Raw genomic sequence first — 19214 nt, forward strand, 5'->3', positions numbered from 1 at the left:
GTTGTCTTGTTGTTGAGTCTGGCAAGCTCTTTATATATGTTGGTTATTAAACTCTTGTCTGATGTATGGCGTGTAAAGATCTCCCATTCTGTGAGGGGTCTCTTGGTTTGGGATCCTATGTTTTTTGTCAGTGTTTCCTTTTTATAAATAAAAATTAAAAGTAAAAATGAAGTAATAAAAAAATAAAAAGAAGGTATTCCATATAAAAACCCAGATGTTAAGTTTCCAAGAATTTAGGATTATAATTTAGCGAGTCCATTTATGAATGTGTTGATATATGTTAGCTTCCATGATTCCCTCACAATTCCTTCTCCTCTGTTTAGTTCTCCCAGTACCTTCATGAAAATGCATCCTATGTCCGCCCTCTGGAGGAAGGGATGCTTCATTTATTTGAAAGCATCACTGAAGATACAGTGACTGTCCTGGTAATTTTCTTCTCTGTCTTACTTCTGGAAACGGGAGCTCCACTTTGTCAAATAATTCTATTAACCTTGAAATTGTTTTTCTTTTTCAGGAGACAACTGTGAAATTGAAAACTTTTTCAGAGCATTTAACATCTTACATATGTTTTCTTAGGAAGATTCTCCCTTATCAGTTAAAAAGGTACTTATTCCTTGTGGCTTGGGACCTCGAGGGATTGTGGGACGTCATTGGACCTACACTGGGATAAAATAGTAACAAGGAACCTGACTTTTCTGTAGCAATTTGGACTTTTGTGAAAAAAGGAAAACTATGACTTAAACTTATATTTGAGAAAATTGACTTACAGTTTTTATTTTTTATTCCAGTGCTTTTGTATAGTGGTTGCTACTATAAACCCAATAATGCTATAAACCAGTATTTTAATTAATTATGACTTAAATAGAAATCTCAGTTTTGGGGGTATTTATTTTTCTATCTCTGTAAACACCCATGGGGGTTACAACTGTTAACTTATACATTTAGATGTATAATTCTTTCTGAAGAAAGGTTTGTTTTTATTATTGGTGAAATTTTCTCCATCCAGAGGCCTGTACCTTGCAATTCAACTGCTTCTGAGAGAGAGAGAGAGACAGAGACAGACAGAGAGAGAGAGAGAGAATGTGTTCCGCTGTTCCTGGATCTTTCATTGGGTGTTGTATATGGTGCTTCTATGTGATGCTCAAACCCATGTTCTTGTGCATGATAAATTGTGCACTCTACTAGGTGAGCAATCCTCTGGTCCCTATTGGTGTTTTTTTGTTTGTTTTAATTTAGTTTATAAACAAAATGCTTGTGGTCCAGGAAGTAGCACAGTGAATAGATAAAGCATTGGACTCTCAAGCATGAGTTTCCAAGTTCAATCCCTGGCAGCACATGCACCAGAGTGATGTCTGTTTCTTTCTCTCTTCCTATCTTTCTCATTAATAAATAAAACCTTAAAAAAAACTTTGGGCCTGGGAGATAGCAAAATGGTTATGCAAAAGATTTTCATGCCTGAGACTTGCATGTCCGAGGTTCAGTCCCCAAAGCTACCGTAATAAGTCAGAACTGAGCAATACTCTGACTAAGAAAAAAAAAATTAATAGTGAACAAATAAACAAATTTTGTTTAACTACTCTTACCTTTATAGGATATTTTATTTACTGACCTTACATTTTCTATCTTAAATACTTCTGGGTGGGGGAGTTGTATAACTTGAAAGTCTCTTACTTCGTTTGAATATTTTTATTGTAAGAACTAGCTTAAAAAAGATAACCAAAAATATTGCAACTAAGACATAAGAGACAAAAGAACATGTATATACCATAATGAAGGAAGCTTTGGTGCTGTGTTATCTTTCACTTTCTCTGCCTCTCTACCACTTTGTCTCTATCTGGGGAAAATGTACATATTGAAAAATAAGGCTTAGAAAATATGAAGCTCAGTAACTTGTAGATAATGAAAACATACAAATGAAAAAAAAGTCATGAAAAGTCAGAAAAGTCATGGTGCATTTTTGCACAAGAAAAACAATTTATGATTTGACCAACAGCCCAATAGTATAATAAATCCTTATAAAACCAGTGTTGTGGGGTCCTGGAGCAGTAGCACATCAGGTTAAGCACACATAGTGTGAAGCACAGGGACACACTTAAGGATCCCAGTTCGAGCCCCCAGCTCCCCACCTGCAGAGGGTGAAGCAGGTCTTCAGTTGTCTACTTTTCTCTCCTCTCTGTCTTCTCCTCTCTCAATTTCTCTCTGTCCTATACAGCAGTCACAGCAGCAGCAACAATAATAATAATAATAACAGCAACAACAACAAAAAAAGGGAAGAAAATGGCCACCAGAAGCAGTGGGTTGGTAGTGTAGGCACCGTGCCCCACCAATAACCCTGGAGGCAAAAAAAAGTGTTGTTTTTGCTTTTCAGTTTTATGATTTCTTTTAGATAGAGGTAGAGAGACCATGGCACCAAAACTTCCTTCATTATGGTGGGGGCCTGTCTCAAATCTGAGTTGTACACATGGCAAAGCAGCATACTGTCCAAGTGAACTATTTCACCAGCCTCAGAATATAAAATTTCACTATTTTTTTCTCCAGATTATTTTACTAGAGTGTTAATGGTTTACATGGATGAAACTTTAGAAAATTTTACTATTTTTAAATGAAATTAATAATGCTAAAATAATATTCCTTTTATTTTTAATTTTTATTTATTTATTTTTGCCTCCAGGGTTATTGCTGAGGCTTGGTGCCTGCACTACAAATCCACTGCTCCTGGAGGCCATTTTTCCCATTTTGTTGCCCTTGTTGTAGTTGTTATTATTATAGCTGTTGTTGTTGTTGGATAGGACAAGAGAAATGGAGTGAGGAAGGGAAGACAGACAGGAGGAGAGAAAGACAGACACCTGCAGACCTGCTTCACCACTTGTGGAGCAACCCCCTGTAGGTGGAGAGCTAGGGACTCGAACTGGGATTCTTACGCGGGCCCTTGTGCTTTGCGACATGTGCACTTAACCAGCTGCTTTACTGCCCAGCCCCCTATATAAGTCACTTTTTGAGCCAAGATTTTTATTCTTGGAATGTTCTGTCTGATATGCTATCAGCTACTGATTTTTATATCATTGGTTTAAATATCACATTAATTTATGAAAAAATTGTCCTTTAGTAGTAAACTGGCTTAATGATGACTAAAGCCACTGGCTACGAAGAGGCGAAGTGTCAGAGGATTGGATATGTTTGTTTGCTAATAACTTTTCTAGCTTTGTGTGTAGAGAGCATTATCTGCACATTTTTATAGAACTGTCCATTCCATGTGGTTTGCTAATTTCTTACAATTAAGTTTTTCCAAATAACTTTAAAATTAAAAATTATGGGGGTCAGACGGTAGCGCAGCGGATTAAGTGCACATGGCACAAAGTGCAAGGACTGGTGTATAGATCCAGGTTTGAGCCCCAGGCTCCCTACCTGCAGGGGAGTCGCTTCACAGGCGGTGAAGCATGTCTGCAGGTGTCTATCTTTCTCTCCCTCTCTCTGTCTTCCCCTGCTCTCTTGATTCCTCTCTGTCCTATCCAACAATGACAGCATCAATAACAACAACAATAATAACTACAACAATAAAACAACAAGGGCAACACAAGAAAAAAAAAAGCAAAAAAATATTATAAAATATATTTTATAAATTTTAAACATTTACTTTTAGATAAGAGCCTATGTTTTTTTTTTCCTAGTATGGTTCACTTTTAAAACTATGTATACTGAAAAAGTGAATGATTCTCTTTGTTGGTTCTTACTTAGAATTTACTCAGTGAAATATTTTTCTCCTAAAATATATTTTTAAAAGATGTATTTATGGGAGTCGGGCGGTAATGCAACAGGTTAAGCACATGTGGCGCAAAGCGCAAGGACCCCCATAAGGATCCCATTCGAGTCCCCGGCTCCCCACCTGTAGGGGAGTCACTTCACAGGCAATGAAACAGATCCGTAGGTGTCTTTCTCTCCCCTTCTCTGTCTTCCCCTCCTCTCTCCATTTCTCTGTCCTATCCAACAATGACGACATCAATAACAACAACAATAATAACTACAACAACAATGAAATACAACAAGGGCAACAAAAGGGAAAAAATATAAAAAACATTTTTTAAAAAGATGTATTTACTTATTAATGAGAGAGAAGAGGAGAGATTCAGGGCATCAGGAACATGTGATGCTAGGATCAAACACAGGACCTCATGTTTGGGGGTCCATCCATTGTACCATTACTTGGCAGCATGAAAATATTTTTAAAATATTTGTTTTATTTAGTGAGACAGATAAAGAGATAGATACTGACCGCTCTGACTTATATGCAGTGCCAGGCACTGAACTTGAGGGTCTTGAGTTTGCAAAATGTGCATTCTACCCACTGAACCTCCTCCCAGGTCACATGACACTGATAGAGAGAACCAGAACATTATTGTGGCACATGTGATGCCAAGATCCAACTTAGGATCTCATGCCTGCTGATCCATTGATTTATTCATTGCACCACCTCTTGAACCTCCCTGAAAATATTTTTTAAAGGGAACATGCTTGTGCTGCAGTCAGGATAGAAAGCATGGATATTTGCCTTTATATTTTCTTCCATTTTGTCCTCCATTACCCCACTGGCATTTGCATTAAGCAGTTGAGTACATCATATTAAAAAAATGGATCCTTAGGAAGGAGATCATCAATTGCTTACTCTATTTATTTGTATTTTTTCCTTTTTTTTTCTCTAAGCCACTCTTTGGATCAAACTGTTTGAGAATTTAGACAGTTTCTTACAGCCAATTAAAAAGTATTCATGATGTTTATTTATTTATTTATTTATTTATTTAAGAAAGGAGACATTAACAAAACCGTAGGATAGGAGGGGTACAACTCCACACAATTCCCACCACCCGATCTCCATATCCTATCCCCTCCCCTGATAGCTTTCCCATTCTCTATCCCTCTGGGAGTATGGACCCAGGGTCGTTGTGGGTTGCAGAAGGTGGAAGGTCTGGTTTCTGTAATTGCTTCCCCGCTGAACATGGGCATTGACTGGTTGATCCATACTCCCAGTCTGCCTCTCTCTTTCCCTAGTAGTGTGGGTCTCTGGGGAAGCGGAACTCCAGGACACATTGGTGGGGTCGTCAGTCCAGGGAAGTCTGGTCAGCATCCTGCTGGCCTCTGGAACCTGGTGGTTGAAAAGAGAGTTAACATACAAAGCCAAACAAATTGTTGAACAATTATGGACCTAAAGGCTGGAATAGTGCAGATGAAGTGTCTGAGGGTACTCACTGCAGACTCTAGTGTACTTCTGCTTTCAGGTATATATTTTGCCCTAGTTTATGGATACATGTGAACGTATGCTTCATCTCAGGGGACCTGGTCTATATCTAGGTTTTGGGACTTTGTTAGGAAGTGAACCACCTGGTATGGGATTAGAGAATACTATGAAAGGAAAGGTCTCACCTGAATAATTAAGCTGAAGGGTTGTCATTCCACACCTGAAGTCTCTGGACACAATCTGAAGTGAAGCATGCTGGGTGACACTCATTGCGTTGATTAGGTTGCGATCGGTGGATGCAATATTATTTGATATGCATTGAGAGAAGCATGCAGGAAAATGGGCCCCACCCTAAGGTTCCAGGACTGGGGGAAATATAGGCTCTATAGTGGAAATGTGAGGTTCCTGCTGTCTTAGGGTTCAAGAAGACAATGGATAGTTATTGTTATCACATTATTTGGTAATTGGGTTAACTAATTTTAGTATTTGGTAATTGGGTTGAAAAGTCCCTTTGTTAGGGTTTGCTGTAAAAGATGTTCACTTTCTAAAAATCTGCCCATTTTAGTTTAGAAGAAGAATGTGAATCTTCTCTTTGCACATCTGCACTAAGAGCCAGGAATTTAGAGCTGTCTCAGGACATGAAAAAGATGACAGCTGTGTTTGAGAAGCTGCAAACATATGTGGGTCTTCTTGCCTTGCCAAGTAAGTGTTTCAATTGAAAAACGAGACTTCTTGCAACCCCAAAAGAAAGATGGTTTGACTTGTGCTAGTGACAAGAGCCTGGAACCTGGAGTTTGAAAAATTGAATTCAAATTATCTAGCCGTTTATACATAAATGATCTTGGACAAATAAGTTTACTTCTTGCCTGTATTCCCATTAATAAAATGACTCTTGGGCATTTATCCAGAAGATATGAAAACATTAATTTGAAAGAGCATATGTACCCCTATTTTCATAGCTGCTTTATAACAATGCCAATATATGGAAGCAGCCTAGATACCCATCAACAAATGACTAGATAAAAAAGTTAGGGTACTGGGTGCTGGGCAGTAATGCAGCGCGTTAAGCACACATGGAGTAAATCACAAGTACCAGAGTAAGGATCCTGGTTCCAGCTCCTGGCTCCCTGCCTGCAGGGCGTTGCTTCACCTTTCTCTCTCCATTTCTCTCTGTCCTATCCAACACAACAACATCAATAACAACAAAAATAATAACAACAGTGGTCAACAACAAGGGCAACAAAAGGGAAAAAAATAGCCTCCAGGAGCAGTGGATTTGTAGTGCAGGCACCAAGTACCAACAATAACCCTGGAGGCAAAAAAAAAAATTTATGGTACTCAGTGCAGTACTACTCAGCAATTTATAAAAATAGTACTGTATTTATTCTTTGGAACAAAATGAATGGAATTGGAGGATTTTGCTTAGTGAAGTAAGGAAGTGAAAGACAACTACTGGGTGGTTTCACCCATGTGAAATATGGAGAGTTAAAAATACATGAACTTGCAAAACAAAAGAAAAACAAAACCAATTTATCTCTAAGACTTTGGGAGAATTGTGGTGCTTATTGTTGGGGCATCACATGTGCCAGAGTGATGTTCTGGTTCTTTCTATCCTTCTCTGTCATGTTAATAAATACATAAGTTAAATGAGAGAGCTAGGAGGAGAGAAGAAAAGACAACTAGAGCACCACTCTGGTATATGTGCTACTAGGAATTGAACTCGGAACTTCATGTTTGAGCATCTAGTGAACACTAGGATATTCTTACCACTCTCCGGAGGATATCTATGTTTTAGCAGTCACTCCCTTACTCCCCTGTCCTACTCTTCTTCAGCATATAGCATCAACTAGTTTGTTTTCTATCAGTTGATTTATTTTGAGCACTTCATAAAACCAGATAATATGTGACTGTTTTCTTTCACTTAGTTTAATGTTTCCAAGTGTCACACATGTTGCAGCATGTATCTACCTTTTATTCCATTTTATTATAGAATAATATTCTATGGTATGGAAAAACTACATTTTATTCTTGTCCCCAAATGCTGTGCACAAGTTTTTGAGTGGATATATCTATTGACTTCTCTTGAAGTGGTATCTCTAGGGATGAAATTACTGAATAATATGCTAACTCTGTATTCATTATTAGAGAAACTATTCAGCTGTTTTCCCATGGAGTGTTGTTTTTCTTCTTTCTTCTCCTTCTCCTTCTTCCTCTTCTTCTTCTTTTAATAGCAAGAGACAGGCTACAGAGCATTGCTCATCTCTGGCTTATGGTGAAGTTGGGGCTTGAACCTGGGACCTCAGCCTTAGGCATGAGTGTCATTTGCATAGCCATTATGCTGTCTCCCCAGCCTTTAACTATTTTCCAAAGTGACTGTATCAATTTATATCCCACTAGTAGTGGTAAGGATTCTGATTTCTCCATATTCTCACCAATGTTTTCATCTGTCCTTTTTATTTTAATTGTCCTGGTTTTATTATCTGACTTTATGAAATGGTATCTCAGTATGGTTTTGTTTGCATTTTCTTTATAGCCTAGTGACGATGAACATCTTTTCATGTCCCTATTGTACAAGAGCAGTCTTCATTGGTAATAAAAACATCTGTTCAAATCCTTTCTCTTGAAAAAAAGTTTTTAGGGGGTCAGGTGATGGCGCACCTGGTTAAGCACACACATTACCTTACTAAAGGACCTGGGTTCGAGCCCCTGATCCCCACCTGCAGGAGGGATGCTTCATGAGCATTAATGCAGGTCTGTAGATATCTCTCCCTCTCTCTGCCTTCCTTTTTCTTTCCCCTCTTTTCTTAGTTTCTCTCTCTACCCTATCCAGTAAAGTAGAAAAGGGGAAAATGGGCCAAAAAAAAAAAAAGGAGAACGAGAACCAGACATCACTGTGGTACATGTGTACATGTGTTGCGGGGGACTGAACTCAGGACCTCATGCTTGGTCCAATGCTTTATCCACTGCACTACCTCCTGGACCACCATGTAAATGTTTTTTCACTTGCTGAATGTATTTAGGACTATTCCCAGAGTTTTAACTGGTTGTTTTAAAATAAGTTCTGCCACTTTGACAGAGAGTGAGTCTGTGGAGCTGCTATACCAAAAGTGGAACTCTGAAGTTTGAATGATAGTATTCAGTAATGTTCAGTAAATAATATAGTGTAAGGGAAGAATAATGAGAATTGTGTCACATAGCTACAAGATGAAATTCACAAAGATTTTCATTTTTAAAAGAATCTTGAAATACATAATCCTGCTTAGTTATTTAATTTTGAGTCTTAGTCACTCAGAATATTTGTAGACATTGGGTTACAGGTCAGTTAGTTGTGTCCTTATTTATCATTATATTTGGATGTATCTGCAGTGATTTTTAGGACCATTATTTTCAGCATATCGCAAGCAATTTTGTAAACTCTGTCTTGCCAAAAGGAGGGGGAGATAGTGGACTGTCAAGTTTTCAGGCCAAGTCTTGTGGGAAATGCTTAGGCTTGTGATTTTGGTTCCTAGGTACACAGCCAGATGGCCTCCTTCGAACAAACTACAGTTCCGTTCTAACAAATGTTGGTGCTGCACTCCATGGGTTTCATGATGTCATGAAAGGTAAGACCTGAAAAAGAACATAAATAACCTTAAAACCTTCATCCCTCTCACTCACAGACAGAAACTGAAAAAACAGGAACAGAAGGGAAAACACAGAGCAGAACTTGGACTGAATTTAGTGTATTGCACCAAAATAAAGGACCCTAGGGTGGAGTGGAGTGTTCAGGTCCTGGAACATGATGCCAGTGGAGAACCTAGGTGGGGGGGGGGGGGTTAGAGTGTTATGTGGAAAATTGAGAAATGTTACCCATGTACCAACTACTGTATTTTACTGTTGACTGTAAACCATTAATCCCCCCAGAAAAAACAAAACAAAATAAAAAACCCAGAAAACCCTTCATCCCACTTTCTGAGATCTGCCTGAATAAAATTGAAACAAATATGGCTGTGGCCAAAAGATACCAGATAGAGGCATAGTAGCATTTGCCTTACACAGAAGTGCACAGCTCACTGCCTTCTGTTTCTCCCATCTGCTTCTTCTTCTTTTTCTTTTTTTTTTTTTAAGTAAGAAAAAGTACTGAAGAAAAATACTTTTGCACAGTACATTAGCCAAAAAAATAAAGCAGGTATGTGGATTTAAAGCAGGTATGTGGATTTTATCAAGGCAGATGTGGTACTCAGAGGCAGTTAGCAAAATTATTTGTATTAGTTATAGCCCAAATACAAAGAATTTGAGGAATCAAGGTTTAAAGTCCTCAGAAAGATGCACTTGCCTTCCGCTATACTATATATTTTTAAAGTGCCTATTTTAAGTCCTGCTTTGTTTAGCAGAATCTTGAGAAATGAGTATCTGGTGTTCAACTATGGTTAGGTTTTAATTGCATATATGCTTCTAAAAGTTTAGCCTGTTGAAGGGTGTTCATAGGTTTGAGTCCTGCCTCTTTAATCTCTGCAAGAGCTCTAGCATTTTTTTCTTTTTAAATATTTATTTATTAATTCTCTTTTGTTGCCCTTGTTGTTTTATTGTTGTAGTTATTATTGTTGTCATTGTTGTTGGATAGGACAGAGAGAAATGGAGAGAGGAGGGGAAGACAGAGAGGGGGAGAGAAGATAGATACCTGTAGACCTGCTTCACCAGTTGTGAAGCGACTCCACTGCAAGTAGACAGCTGGGGGCTTAAACCCGGATCCTTACTCTGGTCCTTGTGCTTTGTGCCATGTGTGCTTAACTCGCTGCGCTACCGCCTGACTCCCTTTTTTTCTTTTTTTTTCTCTTTTCTTTTGAAGACTGCAGATATAGGGGAGTGGTAAGGGGGGCCAGTTATTAAAGACTACTGAAATTAGCCCACATGCTTCAAGTGTTCTATACTTTAGTTAGTATTTAGTGACTAATTAGTACCTTCACAGAAAATTACTTTTTAAAAAATTTCTTTATTTAAATTTTTTATTTATTATTTAATTTTATTTAAATTATTTATTTAAAACCATTATTTATTTATTATATATTATTTATTTAAATGTATCTTATTTATTATTTAAATTTTTAAAATTTCTTTATTATTTTTAAATTTCTTTATTTAAATTTCTTTAATGGTTTACATTCAATAGTAAATACAGTAGTTCGTACATGCAAAACATTTCCCAGTTTTCCATATAACAATACAACCCCCACTAGGTCCTCTGTCATCCTTTCTGGACCTGTATTTCCCCCCCTACCCACACCCCAGAGCCTTTCACTTTGGTACAGTATGCCAATTCCAGTTCAGGTTCTACTTGTGTTTTCTCTTCTGATCTTGTTAGACAATTACTTTTTAAACTTGAAATTTTATCGGATATATGTATAATAGAAGAAGGGGCTGATTGAGGCACATTACCTATGGCCTAGTATCATTCTTAGTCTCATCAGTGGTCTTAGTACCACATTACCTTTCAGCTTGGAGAACGTACCTTTCTGTGGATATTTTTTTTTTTTAAGATTTATTTTTTTAAATATCTATTTTACTTTTGATAGGACAGAGAGAAATTGAGAGGTAAGGGAGAAGGATAGTGAAGAAGAGAGAGAGGGATGCGGGGAGGGAAAGAAACTACATCTTTAGCACTGTTTCACAGCTCATGAAGCTTTTCCTTGTTCTCTTCTCCCTTCTAGGGTTTCTGTTGAGAAATCTGATGAGAGTCTGATGGTCTCTGTATGTCAGCTTCTTCTTTTCCCTTGCAGCCTGCAGTATTTCTTCTTTGTCCTTACTTTTGGAAATCCAAATATTACTATTATGTGTCTTGGCATTGGCTGTTTGGGACTCAGTAATGTTGGTTTCCTTTCAGTTTCCTCGCTATATTTTGCCCAGGGCCCAGGTGTGGAAAGTTCCCTGAAGTAATTGTTTTGAATGTGCTTCCTGCTCCTTTTGCTTTCTCTTCATCCTCAGGTACCCCAGTCAGTTTCTTTCTTTCTTTCTTTTTTTTTTTTTTCTTCTGAGAGCATCTGCTATTTACCAGAGAATGTTTTCAGTTTTCATAAACCATTTTGCTTCAGCTACTTTGTACTCTGAGAGTGTGGCAGTTTTATCTCCTAGTTCTGCTGTTCTGTCCTCAAGCTGATTTATTCCGGATACAATGCCTCTTAGATAAACCCTAGTACTATCCAGTTTCCTTTAATTCAAGTATTTCCTTTTGGAGTTCTCTTTCTGAACTTTTTACTTCTTTGTTGGAGATTGCAAATGCTGTCATTTTTGTTATCAAAATTTAATATCATAGCACACTCACCAATTGTAACTTTGAGGGCTAGTTGGTGGCACATCTGGTTAAGTGCACACATTACAGTGAGCAAGGACCCAGGTTCAAGTCCCTGGTCCCTGCCTGCAGGGGGAATACTTCACAAGTGGTGAAGTAGTACTGCAGGTGTCTCTGTGTTTCTCTCCTTCTCTATCTCCTCTTCCTCTCTCAATTTCTTTCGGTCTCTATCCAATAATAAATAAATGAAAAAAGATTTAAGAACATTGAAACTTTGGACTTAATAAGAATAGTTGGATTGGGAGAATTATTTTTGTCAATCAGCAGTATCATTGATCCAGTAGAAGCCCTTGGTTTTATACATGTGATTTCAGTCACCAGTCAACCAAGATATCCTACCAAGAAAGTTGCATTATAGTAAAATATAACTATATCAAAAAAAACTGGCATATAGAGAAAATGTCAACTAACAAGTTCATTATACAAATGAGTATATAGAAGATAATTTATTTTAAAAATAGCAATATATCAATTAGTTTGTTCCTTTGTTGTGCAAAGTGAACCATGGTAATGTAAGAATGTTGACAACTGGCTAAAAAGTAGATAGAAATTCTTTGTACCTTCTCTCTGAGTCTAAAAGTATCTTCGCATAGACATTTATATATATATGTGTGTATGTGTATATGTGAATGTCAAATATATAAATAAAATATTCCCTAGTTTGGAAATTTTAGCTAAAAGTCTTATAAACAGTAACTTTAGGCTAAACCTCAAATACCAGTTCTTTATGAATAACTTCTTTTTAAATAATTCATGTATTTTATGAGAGAGAGTGATAGATACCAGAACACTCTTGTACCAGGGATCAAATCCAAAGAGGACCTAATGCATGTAAGAAATATACTCTGAGGGGGCCAGGAGGTGGTACAACTGGTTAAGCGCTTATATTACAGTCTGCAAGGACCCAGGTTCAAGCCCCTGGTGCCCACCTGCAGGGGGAAAGCTTTGCAAAAGGTATAAAAGGACTGCAGATATCTCTTGTCTCTCCCCCTTTCTGGCTCTCTCTATCCAATAAATAAAGACAATTTAAATTAAAAAAAGAAAGAAAGAAATGTAGGCTGACTGCCTACAGAGTAGCTCTACTCTTATTTTCTCTTAATTCTCCATAGTCTAAAGTCAACTAAATTTCTTGTTCTGGGGGCTGGGTGTTGGCACACCTGGTTGAGCACACAAATTACAGTGTGTAAGGACCAGGTTCAACTTTTCCCCTGCAGGGGGAAAGTTTCACAAGTGGTGAAGCAGGGCTGCAGGTGTCTCTCTGTCTCTTTCCCTCTCTACCTCCTCCCCTTTCAATTTTTCTCTGTCCTATCCAATAGTAAATTAATTGACTAAGGGGAGTCAGGCGGTAGCACAGTGGGTTAAGTGCACTGGTGCAAAGCGCAAGGACTGGCTAATCCCGGTTGTGATCGACAGATGCAATATTATTTGATATGGATTGGGAGAGGCATACGGGAAAGTGGACCCTATCCAATGGTTCCAGGACTGGGGGAAGTAGAGGCTGTATAGTGGAGATTTGAGGTTCCTGCTGTTTTAGGGTTCAAAGAGACAATCGATAGTTAATGTTATCACATTGTTTGGTAATTGGGTTAACTTTGAAAAGTCCTTTTGTTAGGGTTTGCTGTACAGTACCTAGTATCTTGTATATAGCTGTGCTATTGGTTGCTTCTGATCTACTTGGTCTAGGCTTTTGAGAGAGTCTGCATATCAATTACACTGCATATATTGAGAAAAAATTCAGTTTGTGTTTTGAAAAACTTTGAGACATACAATTAGTTTTCCCCCTCTCGTATTAATTAACTAGTGATGTATATGTCTACATTTTACTAGGAGTGTACATAAACACCATTCCCACCACCAAAAGACTGTGACCCATCCCTCCCACCCACTCCCACCCCCCCACTGTCCCAGGAAGCTGCATGTCTACCCTTCACCACAGGGTTTTTACTTTGGCGCCCTACTTACAATTTGGTCAGGTCCTGCTTTTAGTTTCCCTTTCAGATCTTCCTACTCAACTTCTGTTGATGAGTGGGATCATCCCATACTCATCTTTATCTTTCTGACTTAGCTCACTTAACATAATTCCTTCTAGCTCTGTCCAAGATGGGTCAGAGAAGGTGGGTTCATTGTTCTTGATAGCTGCATAGTATTCCATTGTGTATATATACCACAGCTTTCTCAGCCACTCATCTGTTGTTGGGCACCTGGGTTGCTTCCAGGTTTTAGCTATTATGAATTGTGCTGCTATGAACATAGGAGTACACACCTCTTTTTGGTTGGGTGTTATGGAGTCCTTGGGGTATAACCCCAGGAGAGGAATTACTGGATCATATGGAAGGTCCATGTCTAGCCTTGTGAGAGTTTTCCAGACTGCTCTCCACAGAGGCTGTACCAATTTACATTCCCACCAGCAATGTAAAAGGGTTCCTCTGTCCCCACAACCTCTCCAGCATTTGTTGCTGCTGTCCTTTTTGATGTATGCCATTCTTACAGGAGTGAGGTGGTATCTTAGTGTTGTCTTAATTTGCATTTCTCTGACAATCAGTGACCTAGAGCAGTTTTTCATATGTTTGTTAGCCTTTGGATCTCCTCTGAGGTGAATGTTTTGTTCATTTCCTCTGCCCATTTTTGGATGGGGTCATTTGCTTTTTTGGTGCTAAGTTTGCTGAATTCTTTATATATTTTGGTGATTAGTTTCTTGTCTGATGTATGGCATGTGAAGATCTTCTCCCATTCAGTGAGTGGTCTCTTTGTTTGTTTAATAGTTTTCTTTGGATGTGCAGAAGCTTTTCAATTTGATGTAGTCCCATTGGTTTGTTTCTGCTTAAGTCTTCCTTGCAATTGGGTTTGATTCATCAAAGATGTCCTTGAGGTGTAGGTGGGAAAGTGTTTTACCAATGTTTTCCTCTAAGTATTTGATTGTTTCTGGTCTGACATCCAGGTCTGTGATCCATTTGGAGTTGATTTTTGTTTCTGGTGAGATAAAGTGGTTCAATTTCATTCTGCATGTTACAACCCAGTTTTCCCAGCACCATTTAATGAAGAGAGCCTCTTTCTTTCATTTAATGCTTTGGGCCCCCTTATCAAAGATTAGATGTCCATAGGTGTGGGGATTTATTTCTGGGCTTTCAGTTCTGTTCCACTGGTCTGTGTGCCTATTTTTGTTCCAGTACCATGCTATTTTGATGATGATGGCTTTATAATATAGTTTAAGGTCTGGGGGTGTGATGTCTCCATTTCTGTTTCTTTTCCTTAAGATGGTTTTGGCAATTCTAGGTGTTTTCATGTTCCAGATAAATGATTGTAGTGTTTGTTCTATTCTCTTAAAGAAGCTTGGTGGAGCTTTGATGGGTATTGCATTAAATTTGTATATAGCTCTGGGAAGAATATTCATTTTGATGATATTTATTCTTCCAATCCATGAGCATGGGATATCTTTCCATTTCTTGGTATCAGTTTCTATTTCCTTGAGTAGCGACTCATAGTTTTCAGTATATAAGTCTTTCACTTCTTTGGTCAACTTTATTCCTAGGTATTTGACTGGTTTTGCTGAAACAGTAAAGGGGAGTGATTTCTGGATGTCTTCTTCTTCAGCTTTAGTGTTTGTTTGCATAAAGAAATGCCACTGATTTTTGTACATTGATTTTGTAGCCTGATACCTTGCTATATTGCCTAATAACTTCCAATAGTTTTCTGCTGGATTCTTTAGGTCTTTCTATGTATACTATCATATCATCTGCAAATAGTGAGAGCTTGACTTCTTCCCTTCCAATCTGTATTCCTTTGATTCCTTTCTCTTGCCTGATTGCTATGGCAAGAACTTCCAGTACTATGTTGAAGAGTAACGGTGACAGTGGACAGCCCTGTCTAGTCTCCGATCTGAGGGGGAATGCTTTCAGCTTCTGTCCATTGAGTATGATGTTGGCTGTAGGTTTGCTATATATAGTGAGGAATTGCCCATCTATTCCCACTTTTTGTAGAGTTTTGAGCATGAATGGGTGTTGGATTTTGTCAAAGGCTTTCTCTGCATCTACTGAGATAATCATGTGGTTTTTGGCTTTGCTTTTATTGATGTGATGAATGACATTGATTGACTTACTGATGTTGAACCAGCCTTGCATTCCTGGGATGAATCCCACTTGGTCGTGATGAACAATCTTTTTGATATGTTGCTGTATCCGGTTGGCCAAGATCTTGTTTAATATTTTGGCATCTATGTTCATCAGAGATATTGGTCTGTAATTTTCGTTTTTTGTTCTGTCCCTATCAGCTTTTGGTATCAGGGTGATTTGGCTTCATAGAAGGTGGAAGGGAGTATTCCTGTTTCTTCAATCTTATGGAAAAGCTTAAGAAGTATGGGTACTAACTGTTTCCTGAAAGTTTTGTAGAATTCATTTGTGAAGCCATCTGGTCCAGGACTTTTGTTGTTGGGGAAATAAATGAAATTTTCTAAATAAACACTTGCTCAATAGTTCTCTCCCTCTCTGTGTGTGTGATTTGTTTTTAATTTTGTTAACTGTGATGCTGCTATAACTGAGTATTCTAGAAAATTCAAAGGAGGCTTTATTATAGTACCCTTCCTTATAAATCAGCACTGTCTAATAATTCTACCATCCCCTTTTCCAGGACAATATCACTATCTCTCTGAGATCCAGAATACCCCAGGCTTAACTGTTTGGCTAGTTTCACCTGCTGTAGTTTCTGTGAACATATATATAACCTCTCTGTGCTTTTCTAGTCACAGGCCTCTGTTATAATGTTTCTAGACTGGAGGCAATTGCACATGAAGCCAAACACTGGAGAACCCAGTCCTTATTTGGCTATGTAGACACTCCTGTTAGTGAGGAATGTGTATTGTCAGGCTAGCTAAAGACCATTAAGAATTGGGGGACATCATGCCTGTCTTGGTTGTTCTGTATCATCCTCAGGGTTTGCTTTTATAAGTATTAGATAAATTCTCCTCTGTGCTTGTTGGGCTGTAAATAGTAAATACTGGTCACGAAAATGTACTTGATCCTAAAGTAGGGGCAAATACTCATATGAGGGAAAATCAGCTCTATAAGCTGGTGGCTATTATTGAGACATCTGGATGCAATAGGAGACCCTGCTTCTTTTTGTTCTTTCCACATGGGTTTGTGAATATTTTGATACAATATTGATATTGGAACCTTTTTTTTTTTTTTGTCAAATTTACCTTGTAAATTTTTAACGTAGATTTGAGAGGTTAACAAGCTGATTATCTCTACTAACTTATATGTAGGTAGTAATGAGTTTGCATTTAATTGCTTTTATAGATATTTCCAAACATTATAGTCAAAAAGCTACCATAGAGCATGAACTTCCAACAGCAACACAGAAGCTCATAACAACTAATGACTGTATCCTGTCATCAGTAGTGGCATTAACAAATGGAGCAGGAAAGGTAATTTGTTTCCGATTTACAATTTTAAAATATGCTTCCTTTTTTTAGCTGTATCTTGAACAAAGTAGAAAAATTGATTTGCCAACATAACTTTAGAATATTAATCTCTTCTGGAAAATAAAGTTGTCTCTCTTTTCTTCTTTCATGTCCAATACTTTAAAAAAAAAAATGGTAGTGCTGCCTGAGAGGTGGCGCAGTGACTGGAGCATTGGACTTTTAAGCATGGGGGGTCCCAAGTCAGTCTTCAGCATTGCATGTGCCAGAGTAATACTCTGGTTCTTTTTCTTCTTCTCTTTCTCTCTCTAATAAATAAGGCGTGTTTGTTTGTTTGCTTGTTTTTAAAAACCAATATGGGAGCAGGGGTAGATAGTATAAAGATTATGCAAAGAGACTCTCATGCCTGAGGCTCTGGAGTCTCAGATTCATGAACTGAGCTGAGAAATGCTCTGGTAAAAAAAAGGGGGGGGGGATCAGGCACTGGTGCACCTGGCTGAGTGTACATGTTACAATGTGCAAGGATCCAGGATCAAACTCCTGGCCCCTACCTGTAAGAGGAAAGCTTCTTGAGTGGTGAAGCAGGGCTGCAGGTGTCTCTCTCTCTTCCTCTCTCCCACTCTATCTCCCCATCTCTTTGGATTTCTCTCTGTCTCTATCCAATAAATAAAATAATTAAATGTGTGTGTGTGTGTGTGTGTGTCTGTGTGTCTGTGTGTCTGTGTGTGTACCTGTCTGTTGGTCTATCTGAGGGGACCAGAAGATAGCTTACTCAGTCTAGCACACATGTTACCATGCACAAGGGCCTAAGTTCAAGCCCCTTAGCTACCTTATAGGATCACCTATTTGGGGAAACTTTATAAGCAGTGAAGTAGTTTGGGGATGCCTCTCCTTTTGTTGTCTCATCCCTCTTGTTTTTCACTTTCTATCTAAAAAAAATAAAAAAGAATGAAAGAAAGATATGTTAGTGTCTATTAATCATTTGTTGTAACTTAGGTACATCACTCATTGTTTGTATTTTAGTGATATATTTGGTTATGTGAAGATTCTTGATTCTATCAGTATATATCCTTGCATTTGTGATACTGTTCTGCTATATATAAATTGGTAATATAATTAGAAAGAAAAGATCAGTAGAGCTTCTGTTAGTATTTTCCTTCCTAATTTTTTTTATTGGATAGAGACAGCCAGAAATTAAGAGAGAATGGGGGGAGAGAGACAGACACCTGCAGTACTACTTCACTATTCAAAAAGCTTTTTCCCTGCAGATAGAGACTGAAGGCTTGAACCTGGGTCCTTGTACATTGTAACCTGTGTGCTCAACCAGGTGTGCCTCTGCTTGGCCCCTTCTTTCCTAATTAAAACACACATGCAGATGCAGATATATATATATATATGATTTTTATTTTTATTTATTCATTCCCTCTTGTTCCCCTTGTTTTATTGTTGTAGTTGTTATTGATGTTGGACAGGACAGAGAGAAATGGAGAGAGGAGGGGAAGACAGAAAGGGGGAGAGAAAGAGAGACACCTGCAGATCTGCTTCACTGCCTGTGAAGTGACTCCCTTGCAGGTGGGGAGTCGGGGGCTCAAACCGGGATCCTTACGTCCGTCTTTGCGTTTTGCGCCACCTGCGCTTAACCCGCTGTGCTACCGCCCGACTCCCGCAGATATATTTTTTATTGAGAGAGAACAGAGTGCCTCTCTATTATTTTATTTAGTGATAGATATGAAACCCTAGGTCTCACTCTTGCAAGGCATGTCCTCTTCTGCTGAGCTCTTTGACCCCTCCTAATTTTTTGCTAATTTGGTCATTCTAACAGTTCTTGCAATGTTAACACTATGGTTTTTTTTTTTTTAATTTTTTAAATTTATTTTTTCACTTTTGTTGCCCTTATTGTTTATTGTCATTGTAGTTACTGTTGTCGTTGGATAGGACAGAGAGAAAACGAGAGAGGAGGGGAAGACAGAGGGGGGAGAGATAGTCGACACCTTCGGACTTGTTTCACCACCTGTGAAGCAAACCCCCTGCAGGTGGGGAGCCAGGGGCTCGAACTGGGATCCTTACGCCAGTCCTTGCACTTCACACCATGTGTACTTAACCTGCTGCATCACCGCCCGGCTCCCTTTTTTTGATATTTTTATTTAATTTTTTTTCTTATTATTGGATAGAAACATAAATTGAGAAGGAGAGAGACAGAGAATCACCTGCCACTCTGTTTCACCCTACCAAGGCTTGAACATGGG

At 38.4% G+C, this 19214-nt stretch overlaps 1 protein-coding gene across 1 annotated transcript; it reads left to right on the forward strand.

The window, feature by feature from the left end:
* Positions 1-302: 302 nt before the first annotated feature.
* On the forward strand, positions 303-16974 carry LOC132536395 (protein phosphatase 1 regulatory subunit 21-like; the record flags this gene model as incomplete). The annotated part of the gene is made up of 5 exons (XM_060184186.1): positions 303-425; positions 515-603; positions 5796-5932; positions 8740-8832; positions 16847-16974. Coding segments are annotated over exons 1-5 (495 nt in total), but the record flags the coding sequence as incomplete, so codon positions are not given.
* Positions 16975-19214: the final 2240 nt, after the last annotated feature.

The sequence above is a fragment of the Erinaceus europaeus genome, unplaced genomic scaffold, assembly GCF_950295315.1.
Source record: "Erinaceus europaeus unplaced genomic scaffold, mEriEur2.1 scaffold_1215, whole genome shotgun sequence".
NCBI lineage: Eukaryota > Metazoa > Chordata > Mammalia > Eulipotyphla > Erinaceidae > Erinaceus > Erinaceus europaeus.